This window comes from Phyllopteryx taeniolatus, chromosome 11 (genome assembly GCF_024500385.1).
Source record: "Phyllopteryx taeniolatus isolate TA_2022b chromosome 11, UOR_Ptae_1.2, whole genome shotgun sequence".
Taxonomy (NCBI): domain Eukaryota; kingdom Metazoa; phylum Chordata; class Actinopteri; order Syngnathiformes; family Syngnathidae; genus Phyllopteryx; species Phyllopteryx taeniolatus.
The window spans coordinates 1,650,173-1,674,211 of NC_084512.1; the positions used below are offsets into that span (position 1 = coordinate 1,650,173).

General features: G+C 41.2%; 1 protein-coding gene across 22 annotated transcripts in view; it reads right to left on the bottom strand.

Annotated features, from left to right (window-relative positions):
• col13a1 (collagen, type XIII, alpha 1) overlaps nucleotides 1-24,039 on the bottom strand; it is a 150,600-nt gene that overhangs the window by 60,696 nt on the left and 65,865 nt on the right. For 14 of the 22 annotated variants that reach the window (XM_061789821.1, XM_061789823.1, XM_061789841.1 and 11 more), the window contains 11 exons: nucleotides 22,441-22,476; nucleotides 17,142-17,168; nucleotides 10,163-10,213; nucleotides 6,416-6,451; nucleotides 6,101-6,127; nucleotides 5,786-5,812; nucleotides 4,574-4,600; nucleotides 4,456-4,482; nucleotides 3,853-3,879; nucleotides 1,721-1,789; nucleotides 510-572 (listed from right to left, as the gene is read on the bottom strand). In XM_061789821.1, the coding sequence (XP_061645805.1) occupies nucleotides 510-572; nucleotides 1,721-1,789; nucleotides 3,853-3,879; nucleotides 4,456-4,482; nucleotides 4,574-4,600; nucleotides 5,786-5,812; nucleotides 6,101-6,127; nucleotides 6,416-6,451; nucleotides 10,163-10,213; nucleotides 17,142-17,168; nucleotides 22,441-22,476 (417 nt within the window). Of the gene's footprint in view, nucleotides 1-509; nucleotides 573-1,063; nucleotides 1,106-1,720; nucleotides 1,790-3,852; nucleotides 3,880-4,455; nucleotides 4,483-4,573; nucleotides 4,601-5,785; nucleotides 5,813-6,100; nucleotides 6,128-6,415; nucleotides 6,452-10,162; nucleotides 10,214-17,141; nucleotides 17,169-22,440; nucleotides 22,477-24,039 lie in introns of all 22 variants that reach the window. The other 8 variants (XM_061789834.1, XM_061789832.1, XM_061789839.1 and 5 more) reach the window with 5 other exon arrangements.

The window sequence follows — 24,039 nt, forward strand, 5'->3', positions numbered from 1 at the left end:
AAGTCTCAGGATATTTTTTTTCAGGGCAATTTGAGGGGATCATTCGAAACCATCAGTCCCTGGTACTTGGACTCAAAGTGTGAAGGTTTTGGTGAAAATGGTCCTATTTACACCTTATTCGATTCCATTCCAACATTAATCAAGCAGCCATTCAAATAAAATTTTTCTGGCCAATGAAATATTATGATCTGCAATTGGCTGCTAACGAGTCAGCACCTCGCCTCGCGCCCAAAGTTAGCCAGGCTAGGCTCTAATGCATCCGCGACCCTAATCAAGACAAGTGCCGCAGAAAATGGATTGATGAATTGAATAACATAGTCCTTTTATTATTAGAAACAACATGGACAGAAAAGACCTTTGGCCTGCAAAACGTTTCAAGTCATTAGCAGTAGCAACTGCAGCAGTTGGTTAATTATAGCTAAATGGGGGAGGTTTTGGCGACGGTTGAAGGCGGTTTGCATTGACAGAACAGAAGGTAAGCAACAAGTAGGGGGAAGAGAGAATTGTACCTTGAGGCGTTTTAGGATTAGAGGGCTTATTGAGGGCATGTTGCGCACGGTGATAGGCAACATCTGCCGAGGGGAAGTCACAATGCACAGGTGGCCAACGGTGCAAAAAAAGGTCACAGGGCAAAGGTCACCAGGAGGCCACAGAAAATAAAGAGGGTAGAACAAGAGGTTGAAGGGAGGGAGGAGGGTAGAGGAATAAAGGAAAGAGAGAGAGATACAATATAACATGATAGTGAAAAGCAAGGAATAAAAGGGAGGTAAAAGAAACAAGGTCAAAAGTCGAAAGGCACAGCAAACTCTGGGCCTGGAATGGCTATAGGGACAGTTGATGTACAGCGTCCTCTATGTTTAAGAATATATGCAATTTTAAAGGCATATTTATCTCGGGATGGGTTGCTTCCAAATCTTCAAACATCCCTTACGGTGGACTTGTTTTTGGAAGCCACCTCGTAATAGCCAGGCCCCTAGATTGCAGTTTAGCAGTGATCAGGTGTGCGCCAGTCTTGCCACAAAGAGAGTACGTCAGTACAGTTACAGAGCATATCCAGACTTACTGTGGCCAACTGTCCAGCACAGGGCTGTACAATGCGTCGCTTCTGTTGAGATGATCAGCATCATCAAATACAAGTTGAGGACATAGCAGTAAAGTAGTAATCTCGCTGATAACTTTTTCGTCCCCCTGACACCAAAGTAGACCGACTTGACTGCAACTTGCCTACATTTCATATCCCACACAGTAGATATTTCCAAAACACTAATGCGATAAAACCTTCGAGCATATTTTTCTGTGCGAGCTTAGTCACACAACAATCAAGTAGACTTCAATATCCAATCGTAATTAAAAACCATTTCGATGGAAATATATACCACATGGAGGTTGAAAGGTGTAACAGTAGGCAAGCTTTCTTGTCGCTCACCATTTGCCGCTTTCCACCCCACCATTTGGATTTAGAAAGCTTAAAAGTCCAATTTTGTTTTAAAATTGGCATATTATGTACAACGAACACAAATCAAGTCAGTATTAATTCTTATATAGTAGTTATACATATCTTAGATTTCAAACAAACAAAAACTCTGTCTTTGGTGGAGAGCGTTAAATGTTTGAGGAGTGCCTTGGTTTCAGGGCACTGCCTCTCTTTGCAGCACGACTTGGTGACTCCTCCCCCCCCAAAACGTGTTATCCATCGGGCTGTTTGTGGCCACCCACAAACCTTCAACAGCGGTTGACTGGAGCGCAAGGCAGCCAAGGTTTTCAAGGGAAGATCCTGCACAAATAGGCTCTGCCAGAGAAGGGGTCGCTTCAGTCAGTGCAAGCAATGTGGACAGCTAACCATTTGCCAAAGGTAAAGAAGGGAGTGTACCTAACTGCATGACACATTCAGCTAAACCCTTCCAGGAAATGTGTTTGTAATATTATTTAATCACCCCTCTTGCTTGAGTTTGCGAGAGTGTTAACAGACTAACCAGCAATTCAAGCCTGTTCCAACCAAGTCGCACGGATTCTGTTTCAGCTTGTCCATTGTGAAGATTTGCGAAGATTCAGGCGCACCTCTTGCTCACCCACGCGACTCGACTGGTGAAGTGTACCAAAATAATGACTCTTAACGTTCCCCGACTTAAGTCACGTGGGAACCACTTCAGCGGTACCGTACGGGTACCTAAAGGGTCGAGCTAGAGCAGTGATTCTCAACTAGTGGGTCGGGACCCAAAGGTGGGTCGCAGGCCCATAATGGGTAGCTCATGAACTCCTGCAGAGGTACAGAAGTAAAACAATGACAGGAGATCCTTGATGGTACTGACATACAATGTCTGGAGGTAATGAATGGCATGCAATGAACTCGTGTGCGCAGTGGCAAAAAAACGTAGGACGACAAGTCCAGTGAAAATTTGTGGCTGTATTCTGTGCAATCGTGATAGCTCATTTTACTTTTTTTTTCTTTATAAGGTGCTCTGAAAGGAACTTGGAACATGTAAATAAAATATACGATACACATTTTTTTATTTGGCTATTTTTGAGACACTAATGTTTTTTATATTTGTTCACTTTTAAAAAAGGGGGTCGCGACTTGACGACAATATATAAAATATGGGTACGAGGGTGACAACCACTGAGCTAGAGGGATGAAAGGTCAACAGAGAACTTTAATAGCCGGGTTTGCATGCAGACTTTCTTCATTCTGGTTGAAATAATTCCGATTGAAGATCTCAGGTCAACTGTTTACGTGACGGGATCTATTCCGATCTGGTGTTTACATGTGCCACTATATTGAATCAGAACAGCCATTTTACAGTCGACGTGCAGTATGTCAACATCAGGGGGCCGTCGGCGCATTCGGGGCCGACCGAGGTGGCCAGGCTTTTATGTGAGGCGTGCGCTGAGTGGGTAAACGACAACATCGCTGCGCATTTCGGCCTGTTTACTCTGATTGAGGTGTTCATCTGGAGCATTTTTATTCGGTTTGAGCTTCTAACCCAATTCTAAATGGAATATTAGACTCCAGGCTAGTGTGACAATGGAAGGACAATGGAAATAAATGAAATCTCCATTTTTTTCAACCAAACTTGTCTTGTAAAAAGTCACATGAATAAAAAAAAGAAATAAAATGTTGGAATTCCATTGTTTTCCAGCGCAGCATAACGTTTCCTTGTTGACTTTTGGCCTACACACCTCACAGAACATGACGATCTGCACTGAACTGTACGGCTTGGTGTAAACAGGGCTTAAAATGTACATTATGTAAGAGCGAGTTAACTACCCGTGACGTTGCCATCAATGCTGCACTTTCTCCCTGGTGAATGTGTTTTGTCTGCTTTTGTTACGAAAGAGACAAAAAGCAAGAAAGTTTCCGTGTGCTCCGATTTCTCTTGTTATCTCCAGTTTGTGTCCGGGGAGTTTGGTTATAAAACACAACATAAATTTCACTTGGACTCACTTATTTCCAAAGGAAATAGTTCGCATGTAGACTCAACTGTCTCAAACTCCCTCTTCATTGAAATCTTTTTCTTGGCACACCCTCACACAGGCCCTTATCATGTCTCACGACATGCTCCAGCAGACTGGTGGTAATTGCCTTGTTTTCTCTCAAATAGTCCAACCCAGGAGATGGCAATCAAATAACTGCACAACTCCTCGCATATGTTACCCATCACTGAGCTACTTGTCATTTGTATATCCGGCTTCTGTTCAGTTTCTCCTCTTCCAAAGTTTCAGCGCAAACTATACATCTTGTGAGCGCTAACATTATCAGCTGTGGAATGAAACAGTCGACATGTGCAGCGATTCAAAATCAGTGTAATTATAGGATCATTTAATGTCATAGATTTGCACATGATGCTTTCTTACCCGATGTGTATAGTCGCCACAGACACCCTGGAGGAAACAGAAACAGATAAGACCATGACAGCCTTAATGTTCAAATAAATGGAAACAACTCATGATAAATTCAATCTCTCTGCACATTTGGGTATGTGTTGTAAGCTGTACTTCCATGACAGGTAAATAAATAAATAAATAAGTAAATAGATAAAACATTTAATATTAGATTGATTTCGTCCGGGTTAATTTCCAAATTGTATTCACGGACATTTGTCGATTAATCTCGCTGAAAAATACAATAATTTTCTTGGAGGTCGACTTTGATGAGCAGAAATGATGATTTTGGCCACTTGAGGGCAGTAGAATCAATTATTCCTATTCTTATTATTATTATTTTTTTTTTTATCACCGAGACAGTTTATCTCTCTTGTCTGCATGCTTGCAAAATCCAATATTTTGTGTGTGAATAGCTCCGCGTGTAACTGTTATGCATACGATAAAAGGCAAACCCTCAAAAAAAAAAAAGAAGATACTTGATAAATATAATGTGAAATTAAAAACTATAATAATAATAATAATTAATAAACCTGATCAGTGACAACAATCTTACTGGAACACGCAAACACTCACCTTCTCTCCTTTAGGTCCGGGTTCTCCCTAAGCGAGAAAAACAACAGCTTAGTTTGTTCGAGTTCTTTGTTTGTTCTGAACAAAAAGTGTGTCATATTGTGCAACGTTTGTGACTTACAGGGAGTCCTTTAAGGCCACGCTGACCCTGAAAGACATCAGCAAATGACTGTCTTGAATCTGGTTTCATAAAGTTTTGAAACATTGCAAAAGGGTAAAAAAAAAAAAAAAAAAAAAAGCCACGACACAAATGATTTCTATATGCTCCATTCTAACTACAGAAGGTGTTATGAGCAAGCCCCTTCAGTTTCCCCATCAGGCCCTTGTGGTGTGAGCTGTCAGTGTGCAGCAACTGGTTGATTAATGAATACAGGGAGGGGTTCCGGGGCCCGACACGTCTATTACAATCCATAAGGGTGACCCCGCAGGCTAAACAGCACTAAAGCTACTTTTGGAAGGCAATTGTACGTCTAATATTAAACAGACAGCCTCTCAAATGTCTCACTGACATATTTGAGGAAAAGGACAATTAAATGGGTGCTCATTATGAGAAAATAATCATAATAATCAACATTCAATGTTATTTCAGCCTTATTCAACCTTTTGGCATGCCAGGGTGGGTTACTTAAGTGTGACTCTTATATAAATATAATGATGACAACTGAAATAGCTCAGAAGCATTTCATTTAAGAGCTGATTTCTAGCCATTCTCCTTTTTTTTCTTTTTTCTTTTTTGATAATAACCAAATCCACTGGGAAAGTATTACGCTTCAGCATGTCAAATAGGACATGTCTACGTAGCTATGCCAGCGATGTATAGTGATAGACAGAACAATTAATATTCTTCCATTAGGTGGCAGATTGTACAATACATCTGTGTATTCACCTTTTGACATTCATATAACAGTGACTTTCTCTGAGTGCATCAGGTTTGTGCTCAATTAAAAAAAGGCTCAGATTTCACACTGAGTCAGCCAATTTGTCAGTAAATTGAGACGGGATCATCATTATTTCAGTAGTCATACTTTCTGTAATATTTTTGTTTGGTGGTCTGCCGTGAGATTTTTATCATGTAAAATGGGTGATTTGGCTCAATAAACAATGGGAAACACTGCTCTCAACTCATTCTGCTCAAGTCAGATTAGTCAGGCACTAATTCTTCTCTCCGCACAGAAAATAATTACACAGCTAAATTGACCTTAACGCTAAAACAAGGACCAATAGCTTTCCTCGATGAAGTTTTAATTGTATAGCCTCAATTCCCTTTCGCATCTGCCAGTAATAGTGAAATAGCTTTTTTTCAGCTAGCTGAATGGTTTTAAATAATGCTTACCATGTCACCCTTGGCCCCATTCTGTCCCTGTGGGAACAGTAAAATTAGGATTAAGACCCTTTCAGTGTAACTTGTGAACTTGAATATAACTTGTGAACTTGAAACTTGTATATGACGTAAATACATTCAGTTGTCCATGCCTTGTATCAATTTAACAGTTTGGTTTCCAGAACCAAAACTTTGACCATCATACCTTTTTTCAAACATCCCCAGAACAGAAATGGCATTTATATCTTTTGTCTTAATTATGCTATTTTTCACTATAGGACCTTGGTTTCTTAGTATATACAGTAAGGGAGACTCGGGTCAACTCACATGCTTGCCATCCAGCCCAATTGGACCCTGTAATAAAAGAAGAAGACACTTTCCGTCAAAATATAATAGTGAAGAGCAAAATATTAAATGAATACAATGTATGTTTAGCAAAAAAAAGTGTGTTTTGTCTATGCATGGTCCTGCTGATGAAATATTAGTGATGAATGACATGCATTGTGGAAGCAGTTAACTGAGTAAAATATCTTCAAATCACTTTCACACAATTGATCTTGTTCTATTGAAACTCTTTTTGACTGTGTGTGTGTGGGGGGGTGTCTCTGTGTGTGTGTGTGTGTGTGTGTGTTTTTTACTTACTGGAAACCCTGGAAATCCTCTTGTCCCAGGTTGGCCCTAAAGAGAAAAATTTAAAGTTGGTCTTCGAAATTACAAGGAAGAGCTGTTTCCATGGAAGTATAAAAATGGAACCAGGAGAAGCCTTCTAACTAACGAACAATTCTCATTGTATTAAGGTTTGGAATACGTGCCAACCACTACTAAATTGTGGAACTTACGAATGGATATTGAGTAAGAGAAAAAGGTCCATATCAAGTCAATCTCCCTGCATACATGAACAGATTAAACATACCCAGACATTACTCACTGGTAATATTGTGTCTGGATTATTGCAATTTCCTCCTCTTTGGTCTTCCCCATAAACTCCAACTGGTCCAGAACGTTGCCGCCTGCATCATCACCACAACACTGTCAACCGATCATATCTCAGCCGCTCTCACTCCACTGGCTCCCAATCAAACAGCGCATTGACTATAAAATTATTCTCGATACATTCAAGGCCATCTCGCGCCTTCATACTGTATCTCTCTGATGTCCTCCACATCAACAATTCCACTCCAACTCTGAGGTGCGCTTCGTCCATCACCCTCATCATTCCTCCAGCCCGACTGTCCACCATGAGGTCCAGAGTCTGCAGCCGCTCAGCGCATCTGCTCTGGAACTTCCTCCCCCCTCACATTAGGAACATGGACTCTTTGTCCAGCTTTAAAACCAGCTTGAAAACTCTCCTTTTTAGACAGGCCTATTCACTGTGATTGTTATTTTTACTGTCTATTTTTAATTGCATATTTCTGTGTTTTGATTTTGACTCTACGGTACGGTGACCTTAAGTGTCCTGAAAGGCGCTTTTAAATAAAATGTATTATTATTATTATTATTATTACAGACAGCATATCCTTTAATGAAAAAGTTGGACATGTTCTGTGATAATTTCTTTTTTTTCAAATAATACATACAAGGTCCAGACTTGTCAGTCAGATACATTTCAAACTGTTATGGAAAGTCAATTTAGCGTTTAAACTGTGCACTTGCCTAAGTTGTCAGTCCCTCATGTTATCCTCATCCCTGTGGTAAACCACCTTCTCCCTCCATGGACTGTTATTCATTAGGGATGCCTATTACCATCCAGGAAGAGTGGGCACACAAAGATATCGACTGTAATAAGCACGAATGACAAAAACAGATGGCTGTTCTACTTAAGGTGGCTTTGCCTTTTGGTTTTGCGCCGAAGGAGAGAAAAGGTTAATGTCATTATTACCATATACAACGCCTAAAAATGAACATACAGTTCATTGTAAAATAATTTAATGTTAACAGTAATATTGAATTTGAGCAGAGGTCTGGGAAAACTGACATTGACCTCTGATTGGTCTCATTGCTGCTTTGCCTCATTTGAACCATGGCCAAATTACACATTCAAACCTCCTGAAAATTTCTGTTTCCACACAGTCTATAATTACATACAATCATTTTATCATTAGCAGGCCATTCACCCAGTTTTGAATAAAGAACCCAGCCCAGCCAACATAAACCTGGGTTCCATAACCCTAATGCCAGGATATACAGTACAAGGGCCTTAGATTGTCAAGGTAAAGCAATACAACTTTCCAAGGCTGTTCCTGTTTCTGTCTGATGTGATATGTACACATTTACTGGCTTGACTGTAAAGCATTCAAGAATCATCCATCCATGCGGAGAACATGCAAACTCTATACAGGCGGGGCCGGGGATTGAACCCCGGTCCTCAGAACTGTGAGGCAGACGCTCTAACCAGTCGGTCACCGTGCCGCCATTCAATAATCAATAAATGGAAAATGATTTCTTTAAATATTGGTCCCGAGCCGTTGAGATCGGAAATCGGTCCAAAGTCAGAAAAAAAACAAGGATCAGATCGGACTGGATCTAAAATCTCTGCTTTTCCACTCTTATACAAGGGGTCCAGTCCATGTTCCACTCCAGCACTTCTATCCAGCAGATCCCATGTGATCACAACAACAGGTTGGTAAGATGCCTACATTGTAGCAAGGAGTAAGAGTGAATGTTGCTTGCTTGAAGTCATTTATTGGCACTCCAGTTGAATTTTACTGTAAAACTAAACAGACATAAAAAAATTACACCTATTGAATGTTTAAATACATCACAGACTTAGTTTCTTTCTTCATTTTCATTCACAAAAATCGCTAGCTCAAGGTTGGATGGTGAACATTGGTGGGCAACATTGGTGGGCAGCCATTTTCAGGTCTTTCCAGAGATGCTGAATTGGGTTTAAGTCAGGGTTCTGGCTGGGCCATTCAAAAACAGTCACGAGTTGTTCTGAAGCCACTCCTTTAGTATTTTAGTTGTGTGCTTAGGGTCATTGTCTTTTTTTAAGGTGAACCTTCAGCACATTCTGAGGTTCTGAGCAGTCTGGAGAAGGTTTTCGTCCATGATATCCCTGTACTTGGCCTCATTCATCTTTCCTTCGATTTCAACCGGACGTCCTGTCCCTGCAGCTGAAAAACACCCCCACAGCATGATGCTGCCCCCACCATGCTTCACTGGTGGGACTGTATTGGACAGGTGATGAGCAGTGCCTGGTTTTCTCCACACATGCCGCTTAGAATTAAGGCCAAAAATTTCTATCTTGGTCTCATCAGACAAGATAATCTTATTTCTCACCATCCTGGAGTCCTTCAGGTGTTTTTTTTTTGTTTTTTTTAGCAAACTCCATGCGGGCTTTCATGTGTCTTGCATCAAGGAGAGGCTTCCGTCGGGCCACTCTACCATAAAGCCCCGACTGGTATAGGGCTGCAGTGATGGTTGACTTTCTAGAACTTTCTCCCATCTCCCGACTGCATCTATGGAGCTCAGACACAGTGATCTTTGGGTTCTTCTTTACCTCTCTCACCAAGGCTCTTCTCCCCCAATTGCTCAGTTTGGCCGGACGGCCAGCTCTAGGAAGGGTTCTGGTCGTCCCAAACGTCTTCCATTTCAGGATTATGGAGGTGACTGTGCTCGTAGGAACCTCAAGTGCAGCAGAATTTTTTTTGTAACCTTGGCCAGATCTTTGCCTTCCCACAATTCTGTCTCTGAGCTCTTCAGGCAATTCCTTTGACCTCATGATTCTCATTTGCTCTGAAATGCACTGTGAGCTGTAAGGTCTTTATATAGACAGGTGTGTGGCTTTCCTAATCAATTCCAATCAGTATAATCAAACACAGCTGGACTCCAATAAAGGTTTAGAACCATTTTAAGGATGATCAGAAGAAATAAACAGCACCCGAGTTAAATATAAGTGTCACAGTGTCACAATACTTATGGCTATGTGATATTTCACTTTTTCTTTTTTAATAAATCAGCAAATATTTCACCAATTCCGTTTTTTTTCTCTCAATATGGGGTGCTGTGTGTACATTATTGATGAAAAAATGAAATTAAATGATTTTAACTAATGGCTGGAATATAACAAAGAGTGAAAAATTTAATGCGGTCTGAAAACTTTCCGTACCCACTGGAAACAGGCCAGTCAATCCCAACATGATGGTCATCTGATTGCATTGCCATTACATAATCACAACAAAACACACTTTTGCTTCCTCTGCGTGCGAGCCGAAGCAACATCAGCCCTGTCCAATCACACGTGATATCAAGAGACCACTCTTTTCAATACGTCGCATGATTTTTATTTATTTTTGCTGAACCTGAAACTATTTGTAGCATAACTCATATAAATTGTTGCAGCAAATACAAATGTGTAACAGCCACTGTTGAGTGAGATAAGACACTTACCGGTGGTCCTCTTGGTCCAATGATAGACAGACCTGGTTCTCCTGGGGCTCCCTGGAGGACAAAATACAGTTATACTCTAACTATACTGTATACTATACTGTACACATTAAAATGCTTTACAATAGCTTAAGAGTCAGTAAATATATCAATAGTCATGATGTCATATATCTGTTTATTAAAGTTGTGTGAACCCTGCTCAAAATGTATGAAAATGTGTGTCTATTCTTTGGAGCTAAAAGACTGCCACTTTCATTGTATTTTTCTTTCACCTGTTTGGATTTGTAAATGGTCTGCACTTACTGGTATACAGCACTTTATGTACACTATCACAGTGCCCAAAGCGCTTTACAAAGCCTCACATTTACCCATACATTCAGACATCAATGGGCAACTGCTGCTATGCAAGGCGCTGCCCGGTCCACTGGGGGGCAAATTAGGGATCAGTGTCTTGCCCAAGGACACTTCAACATGTGGACAGTCGCAGTCGGTACTCGAACCAGGGACCCTTCCGTCACTGGACAACACGCTGTACCTACTGAGGCACAGCCGCCCATTTGTCTACAAGTTCCAGCGATGCCTTTTGCATGAAAAATACAATGCTGTAATACTGTCAAATCATGATCATCATAACAGGATTGAACTGCGTCTGGAGTTTCTCGAAATGTATCATCACTGAGAGGGTATCAAGATACATTTTGATTTGTCTTCGGTTATGGAGGTACACATACTGTACCTGTACTGAAATGGAATCCCCCCCCAAACTGTTACCATCCATCCATTTTCTAGACCGCTTGTTCAGTGGAGCCTATCCCATCTGACTTTGAGCAAGAAGTGGAGTACACCCTGCACTGGTGGCCAGTCAATCGTAAGGCACATAAAGTTTGACAATAATTCACACTCCCATTCACACCAATGGCCAATTTTGAGCCTTCAATTAAACAAACAGGAATGTGTATGGAATGTAGGAGAAACCCATGCAAGTACAGGGAGAACACAAAACGTTTCCAATAGAGATCAAACCCAGATCTTCTGACTATACGGCATACATGCGAATCACATTGCTGCCCAAAGCTGTTACCATAATGTTAAACCATCCATCCATCCATTTTCCACATCGCTTCTCCTCAACATTGCTCAAAATTCAGTAAGATGCAGCTGATTAATTCACTGATTAAAAGCTGTGTCTCGGTTATTTTGTCCATTTACAGTAGTGCCTGTCTTAAAAATATGTCAATGATGATATTGTTCTAATATCACAATATCTTAGATTAGATGATCACATAAATTTACACCTTCACCCATCCTGCCGATACAATTCCATAACATTGATCCTTCTGGATAATCTCTGGTTCACAGCACTTTCCCTAATTAATATACAACCCTAATTCCAATGAAGTTGGGACATTGTGTTAAACATAAATAAAAACAGAGGGCAATGATTTGCAAATCATGTTCGAACTATATTAAATTGAATACACTACAAAGACAAGATATTTATTGTTCAAACTGATAAACTTGATTGTTTTTAACAATTAATCATTAACTTAGAATTTTAGTGTTGCAACACGTTCCAAAAAAGCTGGGACAGGTGGCAAAAAAGACTGAGAAAGTTGAGGAATGCTTATCAAACACCTGTTTGGAACATCCCACAGGTGAACAGGCTAATTGGGAACAATAGGGTGCCATGATTGGGTATAAAAGGAGCTTCCCTGAATTGCTCAGTCATTCGCATGCAAGGATGGGGTGAGGTTCACCTCTTGGTGAACAACTGCGTGAGAAAATAGTCGAACAGTTTAAGGACAATGTTCCTCAACGTACAATTGGAAGGAATTTAGGGATTTCATCATCTACGGTTCATAATACCATCAAAAGGTTCAGCGAATCTGGAGAAATCACTGCATGTAAGCAGTAAGGCCGAAAACCAACATTGGATGCCCGTGACCTTCAATCCCTCAGGCGGCACTGCATCAAAAACCGACATCAACGTGTAAAGGATATCACCACATGGGATCAGGAACACTTCAGAAAACCAATGTCAGTAAATACAGTTCGGCGCTATGTCCGGGAGTGCAACTTGAAACTCTACTATGCAAAGCAAAAGCCATTTATCAACAACACCCAGAAACGCTGCCGGCTTCTCTGGGCCTGAGCTCATCTAAGATGGACTGATGCAAAGTGGTGAAGTGTTCTGTGGTCCGACGAGTCCACATTTTTGGAACAATTGTTTTTGGAAATTGTGGACGTCGTGTCCTCCGGGCCAAAGAGGAAAGGAACCATCCGGACTGTTATGGACACAATGTTCAAAAGCCAGCATCTGTGATGGTATGGGGCTGTGCTAGTGCCAATGGCATGGGTAACTTACACATCTGTGAAGGCACCACTGATGCTGAAAGGTAGATACAGGTTTTGGAGAAACATATGCTGCCATCCAAGCAACGTCATTTCATGGCTTATTTCAGCAAGACAATGCCAAACCACATTCTGCACGTGTTACAACAGCGTGGCTTCGTAGTAAAAGAGTGCGGCTACTAAACTGACCTGCCTGCAGTCCAGACCTGTCTCCCATTGAAACCATAAAATTCTAAGTTAATGATTATTTGCTAAAAACAATTAAGTTTGAACATTAAATATCTTGTCTTTGTAGTGTATTAAATTAAATATAGGTTGAACATGATTTGAAAATCATTGTATTCTGTTTATATTTATGTTTAACACAACGTCCCAACTTCATTGGAATTGGGGTTGTATGATGAGCATTTTTTTTTTCCTTTCAGCATGAAACTCCAAAATATTTCTGAACTTCAAATCAACATGAGGAACCAATTGACGATTTGATTTATGATTGGGGAATTGACTGTGAAAGAGTGTTTTATGTTGCAGGCATAAAATTCAAAGTTAATGATTATTTGCTAAAAACATTACACGGATAAACAGTTTGAACAATAACTATCTTGTCTTTGTAGTGTATTCAATTAAATATAGGTTGAACATGATTTGCAAATCATTGTATTCTGTGTTTATTTATGTTTAACACAACGTCCCAACTTCATTGGAATTGGAGTTGTATTTTCTCCCAAAGGCAACCCTATTACAAGGTCATGCCTGATAATCATCCCTCAAATGTTAATCTCTTTATAGTACTCAGTAAACATCTAACATTTATTTTAATCACTCAGAAGCCAAAAGGCAAAGGTAATAATGGAAAAATCTAAACAACTTTCTGTGACTACTTTAATTTTCCACAACTACCAGTAGATGAGACCAGTGAAGCTGTACTGAACAGGCACACCTGTACAAAAGATTAGTTTACTTGTATCGCTGTTCCACTCTCTGATGTATGGAGTGAAATTAACAAGGCAAAGTCAGAATCGCATCTAAAAAAAGAAACCACTTAGAGCAAGTACATCACATTCAATCGACTCCCCATGGAATTATGAGTCCACAAAACTGCACATCTTTTAAAATGAAAATGGATATAACAAAGCTGAATGTCCGTCCAATGTCGGTATATAATGCTTTAAAAAAAATCCATAATGTGTGGTCATGTTTTTTCTCCAAGTCTGCTTTTTTTCCCCATTCATCACATCTTGCTCCAGCTAGTGGGAAAAAATGCTTTAGGTCTTCTGAGGAAGCACGGCCTGCCACAGGAGTTGCTGAGGCAGTTGTACACAGCGGTCATCGAACCAGTCCTGTGTTCTTCCATCACAGTCTGGTTTGGTGCTGCTACAAAAAAGGACAAACTCCGACTGCAACGGACAATCAAAACTGCTGAAAACATTGGCGGTACCCCCCTACCAACCCTTGAGGACTTGCACGCTGCCAGAACTAAGACAAGAGCGTGCAAAATCCTCTCGGACCCTACACATTCCGGTCACCAGCTCCTTCCCTCAGGTAGGCACTATCGATTAATGCAAACTAGAACTAGCAGCATTTGAGTAATAGACAACACTATTGGAAATGTAGTATGTACAGTACAACTACACACTCAAAAAACAAAGACAGACTCATCATGCAATAATGTTTTCTTTTTTTTTTTTACAGTCGCTCACCTGCACCTGGCTAACTTATTTTTGAAAAAAAATAACATATGTCCATCTATTGAAAAGCAAAAATTTGCAAACACTGTTTCATAAGGTGTCCTGTCGTAAACTAGTATTTAACTAGATTTTACACATGTAGTTATGGCAATGAAAGCGCCCTGATACTGCCAGTGTTTTACTTAAAACTGAAAATAAACAGAGGGAGGGTGTGTTGCAACTACAGGGGGATCACACTCCTCAGCCTCCCTGGTAAGGTCTATTCAGGGGTGCTGGAGAGGAGGGTCCGTCGGGAAGTCGAATCTCAGATTCAGGAGGAGCAGTGTGGTTTTCGTCCTGGCCGTGGAACAGTGGACCAGCTCTACACCCTCGGCAGGGTCCTCGAGGGTGCATGGGAGTTCGCCCAACCAGTCTACATGTGTTTTGTGGACTTGGAGAAGGCGTTCGACCGTGTCCCTCGGGGAGTCCTGTGGAGGGTGCTTCAGGAGTATGGGGTACAGAACCCCCTGATACGGGCTGTTCGGTCCCTGTACGACCGGAGTCAGAGTTTGGTCCGCATATCCGGCAGTAAGTCGGACTCGTTCCCGGTGAGGGTTGGACTCCACCAAGGCTGCCCTTTGTCGCCGATTCTGTTCATAACTTTTATGGACAGAATTTCTAGGCGCAGCCGAGGCGTAGAGGGGGTCCGGTTTGGTGGCTTCAGTATTGCATCTCTTCTTTTTTCTGATGATGTGGTTCTGTTGGCTTCATCAAGTCGTGAGCTCCAACTCTCACTGGAGCAGTTTGCAGCCGAGTGTGAAGCGGCTGGGATGAGAATCAGCACCTCCAAATCTGAGACCATGGTCCTCAGTCGGAAAAGGGTGGCATGCCCTCTCCAGGTCGGGGATGAGATCCTGCCCCAAGTGGAGGAGTTCAAGTATCTTGGGGTCTTGTTCACGAGTGAGGGAAGAATGGAACGGGAGATCGACAGGCGGATCGGTGCAGCGTCTGCAGTGATGCGGACTTTGTATCGGTCCATTGTGGTAAAGAAGGAGCTAAGCCGAAAGGCGAAGCTCTCAATTTACCGGTCGTTCTTCGTTCCTACCCTCACCTATGGTCATGAGCTGTGGGTCGTGACCGAAAGAACAAGATCCCGGATACAAGCGGCCGAAATGAGTTTCCTCCGCAGGGTGTCCAGGCTCTCCCTTAGAGATAGGGTGAGAAGCTCAGTCATCCGGGAGGATCTCAGAGTAGAGCCGCTGCTCCTCCGCATTGAGAGGAGCCAGATGAGGTGGCTGGGACATCTGATTCGGATGCCTCCCGGACGCCTCCCTGGTGAGGTGTTCCAGGCACGTTCCACCGGGAGGAGACCCCGGGGACGACCCAGGACACGCTGGAGAGACTACGTCCTTCGGGTGGCCTGGGAACGCCTCGGGATCCCCCCGGAAGAGCTGGATGAAGTGGCTGGGGAGAGGGAAGTCTGGGCGTCCCTGCTAAAGCTACTGCCCCCGCGACCCGACCCGGATAAGCGGTAGAAAATGGATGGATGGACGGATGAAAATAAACACCCAGAACTGCAAAAACTTGAAATTGAAAATAAAATAAGACTCATCACCTTCACCATCCATCCATTCATACATTTTCTTTACCGCTTATCTTCACTAGGGTTGCGGGCGTGCTGGAGCCTATCACAGCTGACTCTGGGCGAGAGGCAGGGGTACACCCTGAACTGGTCGCCAGCCAATCGCAGGGCACATATAAACAAACAACCATTCGCACTCACATTCACACCTACGGGCAATTTAGAGTCTTCAGTTAACCTCCCATGCATGTTTTTGGGATGTGGGAGGAAAGCGAAGTGCCCGGAGAAAAGCCACGCAGGCACGAGGAGAACATGCAAACTCCACACAGGGATTTGAATCTCAGTCCTCAGAACTGAGGCAGATCTCCTTACCAGTCATGCACCGTGCCGCTCATCACCTTGTTTTTAAACAATTTTCATTTGTTTCAAGCTAATTTTTACTTCAAATAAGAAGACAAAACGTTTCCCAGGGGAATACGTATTTTTTTATATATATACTGCACTAGTAATTTTTTATTTTTGCGTCTAATTTAAATTAGTTTTGACTGGGGCATGTAAACTTTTTTTTGCCCCATACTCGCCACTCCCCCAAAAACTTAAAAAAAAAATAATAAAAAATAAAATATATATATATATATATATATAAATAAAGTCCAACAGGAGGTTCTCACTTACCAAGCCCGTTCTGTGTGTGATGTGCCAACAAGCTCTCAAATGAGGCAATAGAGTCTTTAAAATTGACAAAAAACAGAATACCTTGCATTTCCAACATCGTATCTTTGTGAAGCAGGATTTTCTGCAATGACCAACCAAAACGGAATTTGGAGTCGACAGGATATGCTATAAGTACTTCGGGTGTCATTGTCTCCCATTATCCCCAAGACAGGACCAGTTTGTTGAAGAGAAACAAGCAAAAACAACTACTGTATATTGAACAGCAAAAACAACTACTGTATATTTACCGTAATGGTGAGTAGTATTCTCAATTATTTGGTTTTTCTGTTTTCCGTCAAAATATTGTTTTATATGAAAATGGTCTGTTGGGCACAAAATGTTGGGTGGGGACTGCTGTAATAATCAATTTTAAAAAAAATTAATAATTGTATACCACATAGCCTCACGAGATTGAGCTGGAGTCGAGCCCAGCTGATTTTGGATGAAAGGTGAGGTACACCGAACTGGTCGCCAGCCAATCGCAGCATATCCAATAATGCAAAGAAAAACAAAACAACTATCTGTCATTATTTTAACTTTTTAAGATTTTGCTAACTAGAGACAGTAGAGAAAGCTGAACCTGCAGCAGACGGCAAGAGGTTAAATCAAGCGCGCAAATGACATGAAAATTTGACAGCCACAAAAATATCTAGTGGTCTAAACTTACCTTCTCCCCTGCTAGTCCTTTAAAGCCCTGGGATCAAACACAGCAGTCACATGCAAAAAAAGGTGTGAAGAGAGACACAGAAGAGAGAGGAACCAGTGTTAGAGACATGGACAGGGTTTGGGGCATGCAAAAAAAAAAGAAAATAGGACTAGTAATGGAAGACAAAGCTATTGGGGGGGAGGGGGATTCAGCATTTGGAGTCCCCTAAAAGTGCTGAAAGCTTCCAATATGCTTTGAATCATTGAACTCAAGAAGATAGGATAATTTAAGAAAAATGGAAAATGTCGAGAGAATCATATGACAAAATGAGCACATACTGTATTTTGAAACTACAGTACTTCCAAACAAGGAAGTACTGTTGGATACTGATTAATGCTAAGGGCTACCAGTTTGATCTCCACTGGTATTCATAATTCACGTATGTGAAAAAGACACTGATCCTGTGAACGATTTCTCACAATAATTACCAACAATGATTTAACAAGATGGAAAACAGATACACATCAATATGTCACACTTTATTTCTATAAAGCTCTTTAATGTAAACACATGTTCAAATTATGACTTCTACAACATAACATCAAAGTGAATATACTTTACACAACTTGGGCGACCTGAAAACACATTGAAACCACACGAGTGACAATATTATGCCAAAGTAGCTGCAGCAGTCACATTTGCTTTGGTGTATGCTTTCATAATCCAAATCTTGTCAGTAGTGTCAAAATGTGTGTAGCACATGACATACCATACTAGATTTGTAATTAATAATAATAATAAATAATAATTCAGATTTGATTCCCAGATTGTACATGTTACTTCTTAAAATGCGTTACTATATAATAACACCAATGAAGTATTTTTAAGGTTGTTTATAAGACATAGCTAACGGTCAACCTTTACTTTAGCACAGAGTAAAATGCTCAACTTTTCTGTGATATCTGTACAAATCCATCTGTTGTACTCGTACAAAACAATATCCTGTATGTATCCCTGCTTCTGAGAGATATTTCCTTTTATGGTTTAATGTACAACACAACAACTTTTGAAGATTAGTAAACTCATCATGTTGCAACAGGAACCAAGAGGACCGAGCCTCGTTTGTCCGACACGACACGACTCGTCCGTGGCATGTCTTGATATCGATAGAGGTGCTTGCGACCACCTAATGTCTCAGTCTTAAATTGCACATATGTTTTGAAAATGTACAACAATACTCAGAATAACAAACCCCTCCAATGTAGTGGAATGCTTTTTTTTTTTAATTTTTGGATTAGCTGTTGATTGAAAACATTTGGGGCACGGTGGCCGACTGGTTAGAGCGTCAGCCTCACAGTTCTGAGGTGCGGGGTTCAATCCCCGTCCCCGCCTGTGTGGAGTTTGCATGTTCTCCCCGTGCCTGCGTGGGTTTTCTCCGGGCACTCCGGTTTCCTCCCACATCCCAAAAACATGCATGAATTGGAGACTCTAAATTGCCCGTAGGCATGACTGTGAGTGCGAATGGTTGTTTGTTCCTATGTGCCCTGCGATTGGCTGGCTACCAGTTCAGGGTGTACCCCGCCTCCTGCCCGATGACAGCTGGGATAGGCTCCAGTACGCCCGCGACCCTAGTGAGGAGAAGCGGCTCAGAAAATGGATGGATGGATGAAAACATTTGGGTTTGACATCAAAACATGAATATGAGAAAAGGGACCAAAAAGTTCTGGTTTTATGTCTAGGTACTTATACCTGGATCGGATATACAATTTAGAAGATAGAACCTTTTGTTGGAACCGACCTGTTTTTAATGTGTGCAAAAGTATTGGAACACGACACAAACATGTGTCTTTTGTTCCCCAGAATGGATTTACCAAAAAATACAGAGAAGAGCCTAAAAAGATCTGTGAGAGACTTTAGGGGCTGATGAGAAAAAAACTGAAAAGTCACGGAAAAGCTGAAGCGACACGAAGGAAAGGATCTGCTCATGATCCCAAACTCAAGCTCATCTGTGAACCTCAGTGGACGTAATGTCATGGCTTCATTTTACATGCTAAAGAGGAGACGAAAGGAAATAACTGAAAGAGGCTGCAAAGAAAAACTCCTAAAAAGGCAATGCAAAAGTTTGGTACTGTAAATAAGTCACAGACTTGATGCAAGCAAAAGGATTTGTAACAAAACATGAAATATTTGAAGACTATCAGTTCAAACTTTTGCCCAACTAAAAATGCGGCGTTGCAGATGCCGATGTAAATACCTGGAAATAAAATCTGAAATGTTGATCTAATGTCTTGTACTCATCTTTTCTTGTCAAACCCAAATGTTTTCAGTCTCCATCAAAATACAGGAATTGGCCTCATTGTTCCAGTTCCAGAGTGTACAGACCCTTTGGAAAAAAATATTTATTAATTCCATAATTCCATTCAAAACGTTAAACTATCATAGATTATATATTCAGGTCCTATAATTGAAACAATTTCAAGTATTTATTTGTTTATTTTTACATAATTTGGGTTTCCAGCTCATCAAACCCACAAAATCAGGAATTCCAAAAATTTGAATACTGTGAAGAAATCACCATTTCTCAGTTTTTGTAGGAAAAAAAATGAAAGGAATTAGGGTCACATTAAATCAATCAAAATATTGTACTTTCAAAACGATATGTTCATCTTCAATACTTGGTTGGGAAATCCTTTGCTTTAATCACTGCCTCGATGCGCCGTGGCATTGTAGCCAGGGAGTTATGAAAGCCCAGATTTTCTTGATCCTTGCTGTCAGTTCTTCTTTGTTTTTGGGTCTGGTGCCCCTCATTTTCCTCTTGATAATACCCCATCGATTCTCAATGGGGTTTAGATCCGACGACTTGGCTGGCCAGTCAAACAGTGTGATGGCATGGGCATCAAACCAGGTTTTGGTGCTTCTGGCGGTAAGGGTAGGGGCCAGGTCCTGCTGAAAGATGTAATCTGCATTTTATGATGATTCTTCATAATGATTCCTTCTGCTGATAATCTACAGATTATCAGCAGAAAGAATCATGAAGTCCTCTAAAACATTGTGGTGCCCTGGATTTAAGAAAGCAGAGTTTACCAACACCTGCACTGGTCATTGCACCTCAAATCATGACTGATTGTGGACATTTCACACTGGACCTCAAGTGGCTTGGGTTCTGTTCGTTATCCGTCTTCCTCCAAACCCTTGGACCTTGATTCCTGAATGAATGGCACACTTTACTTTCATCGGAAAAGAGGACCATGGACCACTGGCCAACAGTCCAATCCTTCTTCTCCTTGGCCCAGTTGAGACACTACCTACGTTGGCTGAGGCTCAGAAGTGGCTTGACCCGAGGAACCCGACAGTTGTACCCCATCTCCCGGATGCGTCTGTATGTGGTGGTTTTTGAAGCTGTGACTCCCGACTATTTCCACTCTTTCTGGATCTCTGCTAGATTCTTGAATCTTGTCTGCTTGATAATCTGCTGAAGCCCATGGTCCTCTCTTTTGCTGGTGCATCTTCTCCTTCCACATTTTATCTTTCAACTCGACTTTCCATTGATATCCTTGGACACAGCGCTCTGTGAACAGCCAGCCTCCTTAGCTATGATCTTTTGTGGCTTACCCATCCTATGGAGGGTATCAATGATGGTCTTTTGGCCAGTGGTCAAGGCTGCAGTCTTCCCCATATTGAACCCAACTGAGACAATTGAACCAAACTAAACAATTTAATGACACCGGGAGAAACCTGTACAGGTGTTTTGAGTTTAGTAGATAATTAGTGTGTGAAACTCACTTTAAAACATTCATGGCCTGTAAAATTTGGGATGATTTCTTTGCACTATTCTAATTTTTTGAATTCATGATTTCGTGTGTTTTATGAGCTGGAAACTCGAATTATGTAAAAACAAACAAATAAATACTTCAAATTGTTTAAATTGTGGGCCCTGAATCTTTAATCTATGAAAGTTTAACTTTATGAATGGAATTCTGGAAATAAAGAAACTTTTCCATGATATTCAAATTTTTTTGGAAAGTGTCTATACTTTCTATTACTGTGTCTATTACTCCTTCTCTATAAACCCATGTAACACATTTAATATAAATTCACATACAGTTTGACAAATCTCCTTTCAACTCTACATATCCTTGCGTCTGGGTCATTTCCTCACACCGTGGCGAAATAGCCAGCGTTAGTTTGACCCTTCCACTAAGATTTACAATTCCATCACTTCAAACTTCATTTTACGCTTGGTAGTGCTCACGCAAATTTTCCATGGTGAAAGCGATCGGAGCTAACGAAAGTGCAAAAATAGAGCGGTCTCCGCCACTTTTATACCTGGTGCCAATTGCACCTCAATCTTCGTAGATCACGCGCAATACGCCCACTAACAGTGCATATGTGTGAGAGTGAACACGCAATTTAGCACCTGCTTTTTGGGATCTTAGTAAATCAGGCCCATAGCGTATTATATCATAATTCAATGCTGTTCTGGTGGCTTTAAACTATGTTGGCTGTTTAAAGGGTTTTTCAAAATGTTCCCGAAAACCTCCTTAACTCATTTTGTGCCTCACGTTTTTTACGTGAGTCACACTTTCATCTAATTCAGATTTGGTTTATTAACAGACGACAGGGCTTTACATGAGCCAAGAAAGGCTGAGCCACAAACCGTACAGTTAATTTAGAGAGATGTCAGTATAGATCTTTCTGTTACTGTACACGTCGCACAAAGAAATCCGGGCAACTTTCAACTAGAATGAATGGATTTTACTGTAATTGTTTCACATACTGTATTTATCCATCCATTTTCTACACTGCTTATCCTCACTAGGTTCACGGGTATGGCGGAACCTATCCCAGCTAACGGCGGGCGGGAGGCGGGGTACACCCTGAACATGTTGCCAGCCAATCGCAGGACTCATAGAAACAAACAACCATTCACACTCACATTCGCACCTACGGACAATTTAGAGTCTTCAGTTAACCTATTGTGCATGTTTTTGGGATGTGGGAGGAAACCGGAGTACCCGGAGAAAACCCACCCAGGCACGGGGAGAACATGCAAACTCCATTCAGGCGAGGCCAGATTTGAACCCGGGCCCTCAGAACTGTGAGGCAGATGTGCTCACCAGTCGTGCACCATACTGTATTTAAAGAACAGCAAATTTCAATTGGAGACTGCGAGAACATCGGAATCTATACCCCCTGACTGCCACAAATCTTTGCATAGGTCATAGCATAGTTACTGTCATGTAACATAGGACTGCAAATGAAACACAGCCTTATTTGATTGAATTTAATCGCTGTACTAAAAATAACTAAAATAACTCACCATTCTTCCAGGAATCCCCATACTTCCTTTGTCACCCTGACCAATGCAAATTAAGAAGGAACATGGTTCAATATCAAAATTAGAGTGAACACAGACGTAGACTGTCTCAGAGATAACTTGACATTTGGACTTGCCAACTCATTATTTTTTAGCCCTCGTACGGACATTGGGTATTACAGACCTCAATTAGTAAAATTAGTAATGTTTACATACTTTGTATGAGTACTTTTTGAGTTTGCATTAGTCCCAATGCCATGAAATCATTTCAAAGACTGATCAACATAATTTGCATTAAGGTTGCATTGTCAAGTAGCCATGCTGCATCATGCTGGTGGTGAAAAGCAGTCAGCACATTCTCAAGAGTGGAAAAAAAAAAAAATCAGTTCACATTACATTTACAGTATCATTGCTTAACGAAGGGCTAATATTCCAAACAAAAATAAAAGACTAATTTCAAAGTTATCAATCTTGCCATACCATTCTTTGTGTACATACTTTCATAACTTTGGTTGAATATTCAGACTGACACGGTAAATTAAATATTCACAAAATCTTCAGGTCTGGAAAAACAAAATATTTTTCTCAGAATACTTTCACCCATCCATTCATTTTCGATAGTGCAGGCGGGCTACATTTAGACAAAAAAAACAACCATTCACACTCATATTCAGTTCTATGGGCAATATCAAATCTTTAAGTCAAATAATTAAATGAACCTAGAACCTCTCAAATCCGAGGCAGATGTACTAACTATTACATCGCTGTGCTGCCCTCAGAGCAATTAAAATATAGCATTATAGAATTTTCTTTTATATTATTATTATATATTATATTATTTTATACTTCAAAATGGCACCATGATGCAATTTCAAAATTTTTAGACATAGGAGCTGCTAATTGACCATATGCAGGAGTCAAAATTTGAATATTTTAGCTCTTTGACTCCCATTATGGCGGCACGGTGGCCGACTGGTTAGAGCGTCAGCCTCACAGTTCTGAGGTGCAGGGTTCAATCCCCGTCCCCGCCTGTGTGGAGTTTGCATGTTCTCCCCGTGCCTGCGTGGGTTTTCTCCGGGCACTCCGGTTTCCTCCCACATCCCAAAAACATGCATGAATTGGAGACTCTAAATTGCCCGTAGGCATGACTGTGAGTGCGAATGGTTGTTTGTTCCTATGTGCCCTGCGATTGGCTGGCAACCAGTTCAGGGTGTACCCCGCCTCCTGCCCGATGACAGCTGGGATAGGCTCCAGCACCCCCGCGACCCTAGTGAGGAGAAGCGGCTCAGAAAATGGATGGATGGACTCCCATTATAAATCCTATTTTTCGATATACTGTATACCTGATGTGTTATAATGCTTCCCCCGTGATAATGGCATAAATTCAAGCCTCGCCCTTTGAACTGAAAGGAAAAATCTTTTGGGGGTGAAACTGTTCTTATAAATCTGCACATCAGAGACACATGAACAATTCGCACTGATGAACAATTCATGCCCGGCAACATTTGATTTCAACAATGCAATTGAGGCAAGGACTCAGAATTCATTTGTTAACCAGTGTATTTAATGAACCACTGATATTTGTGAGGACACCTATCAATT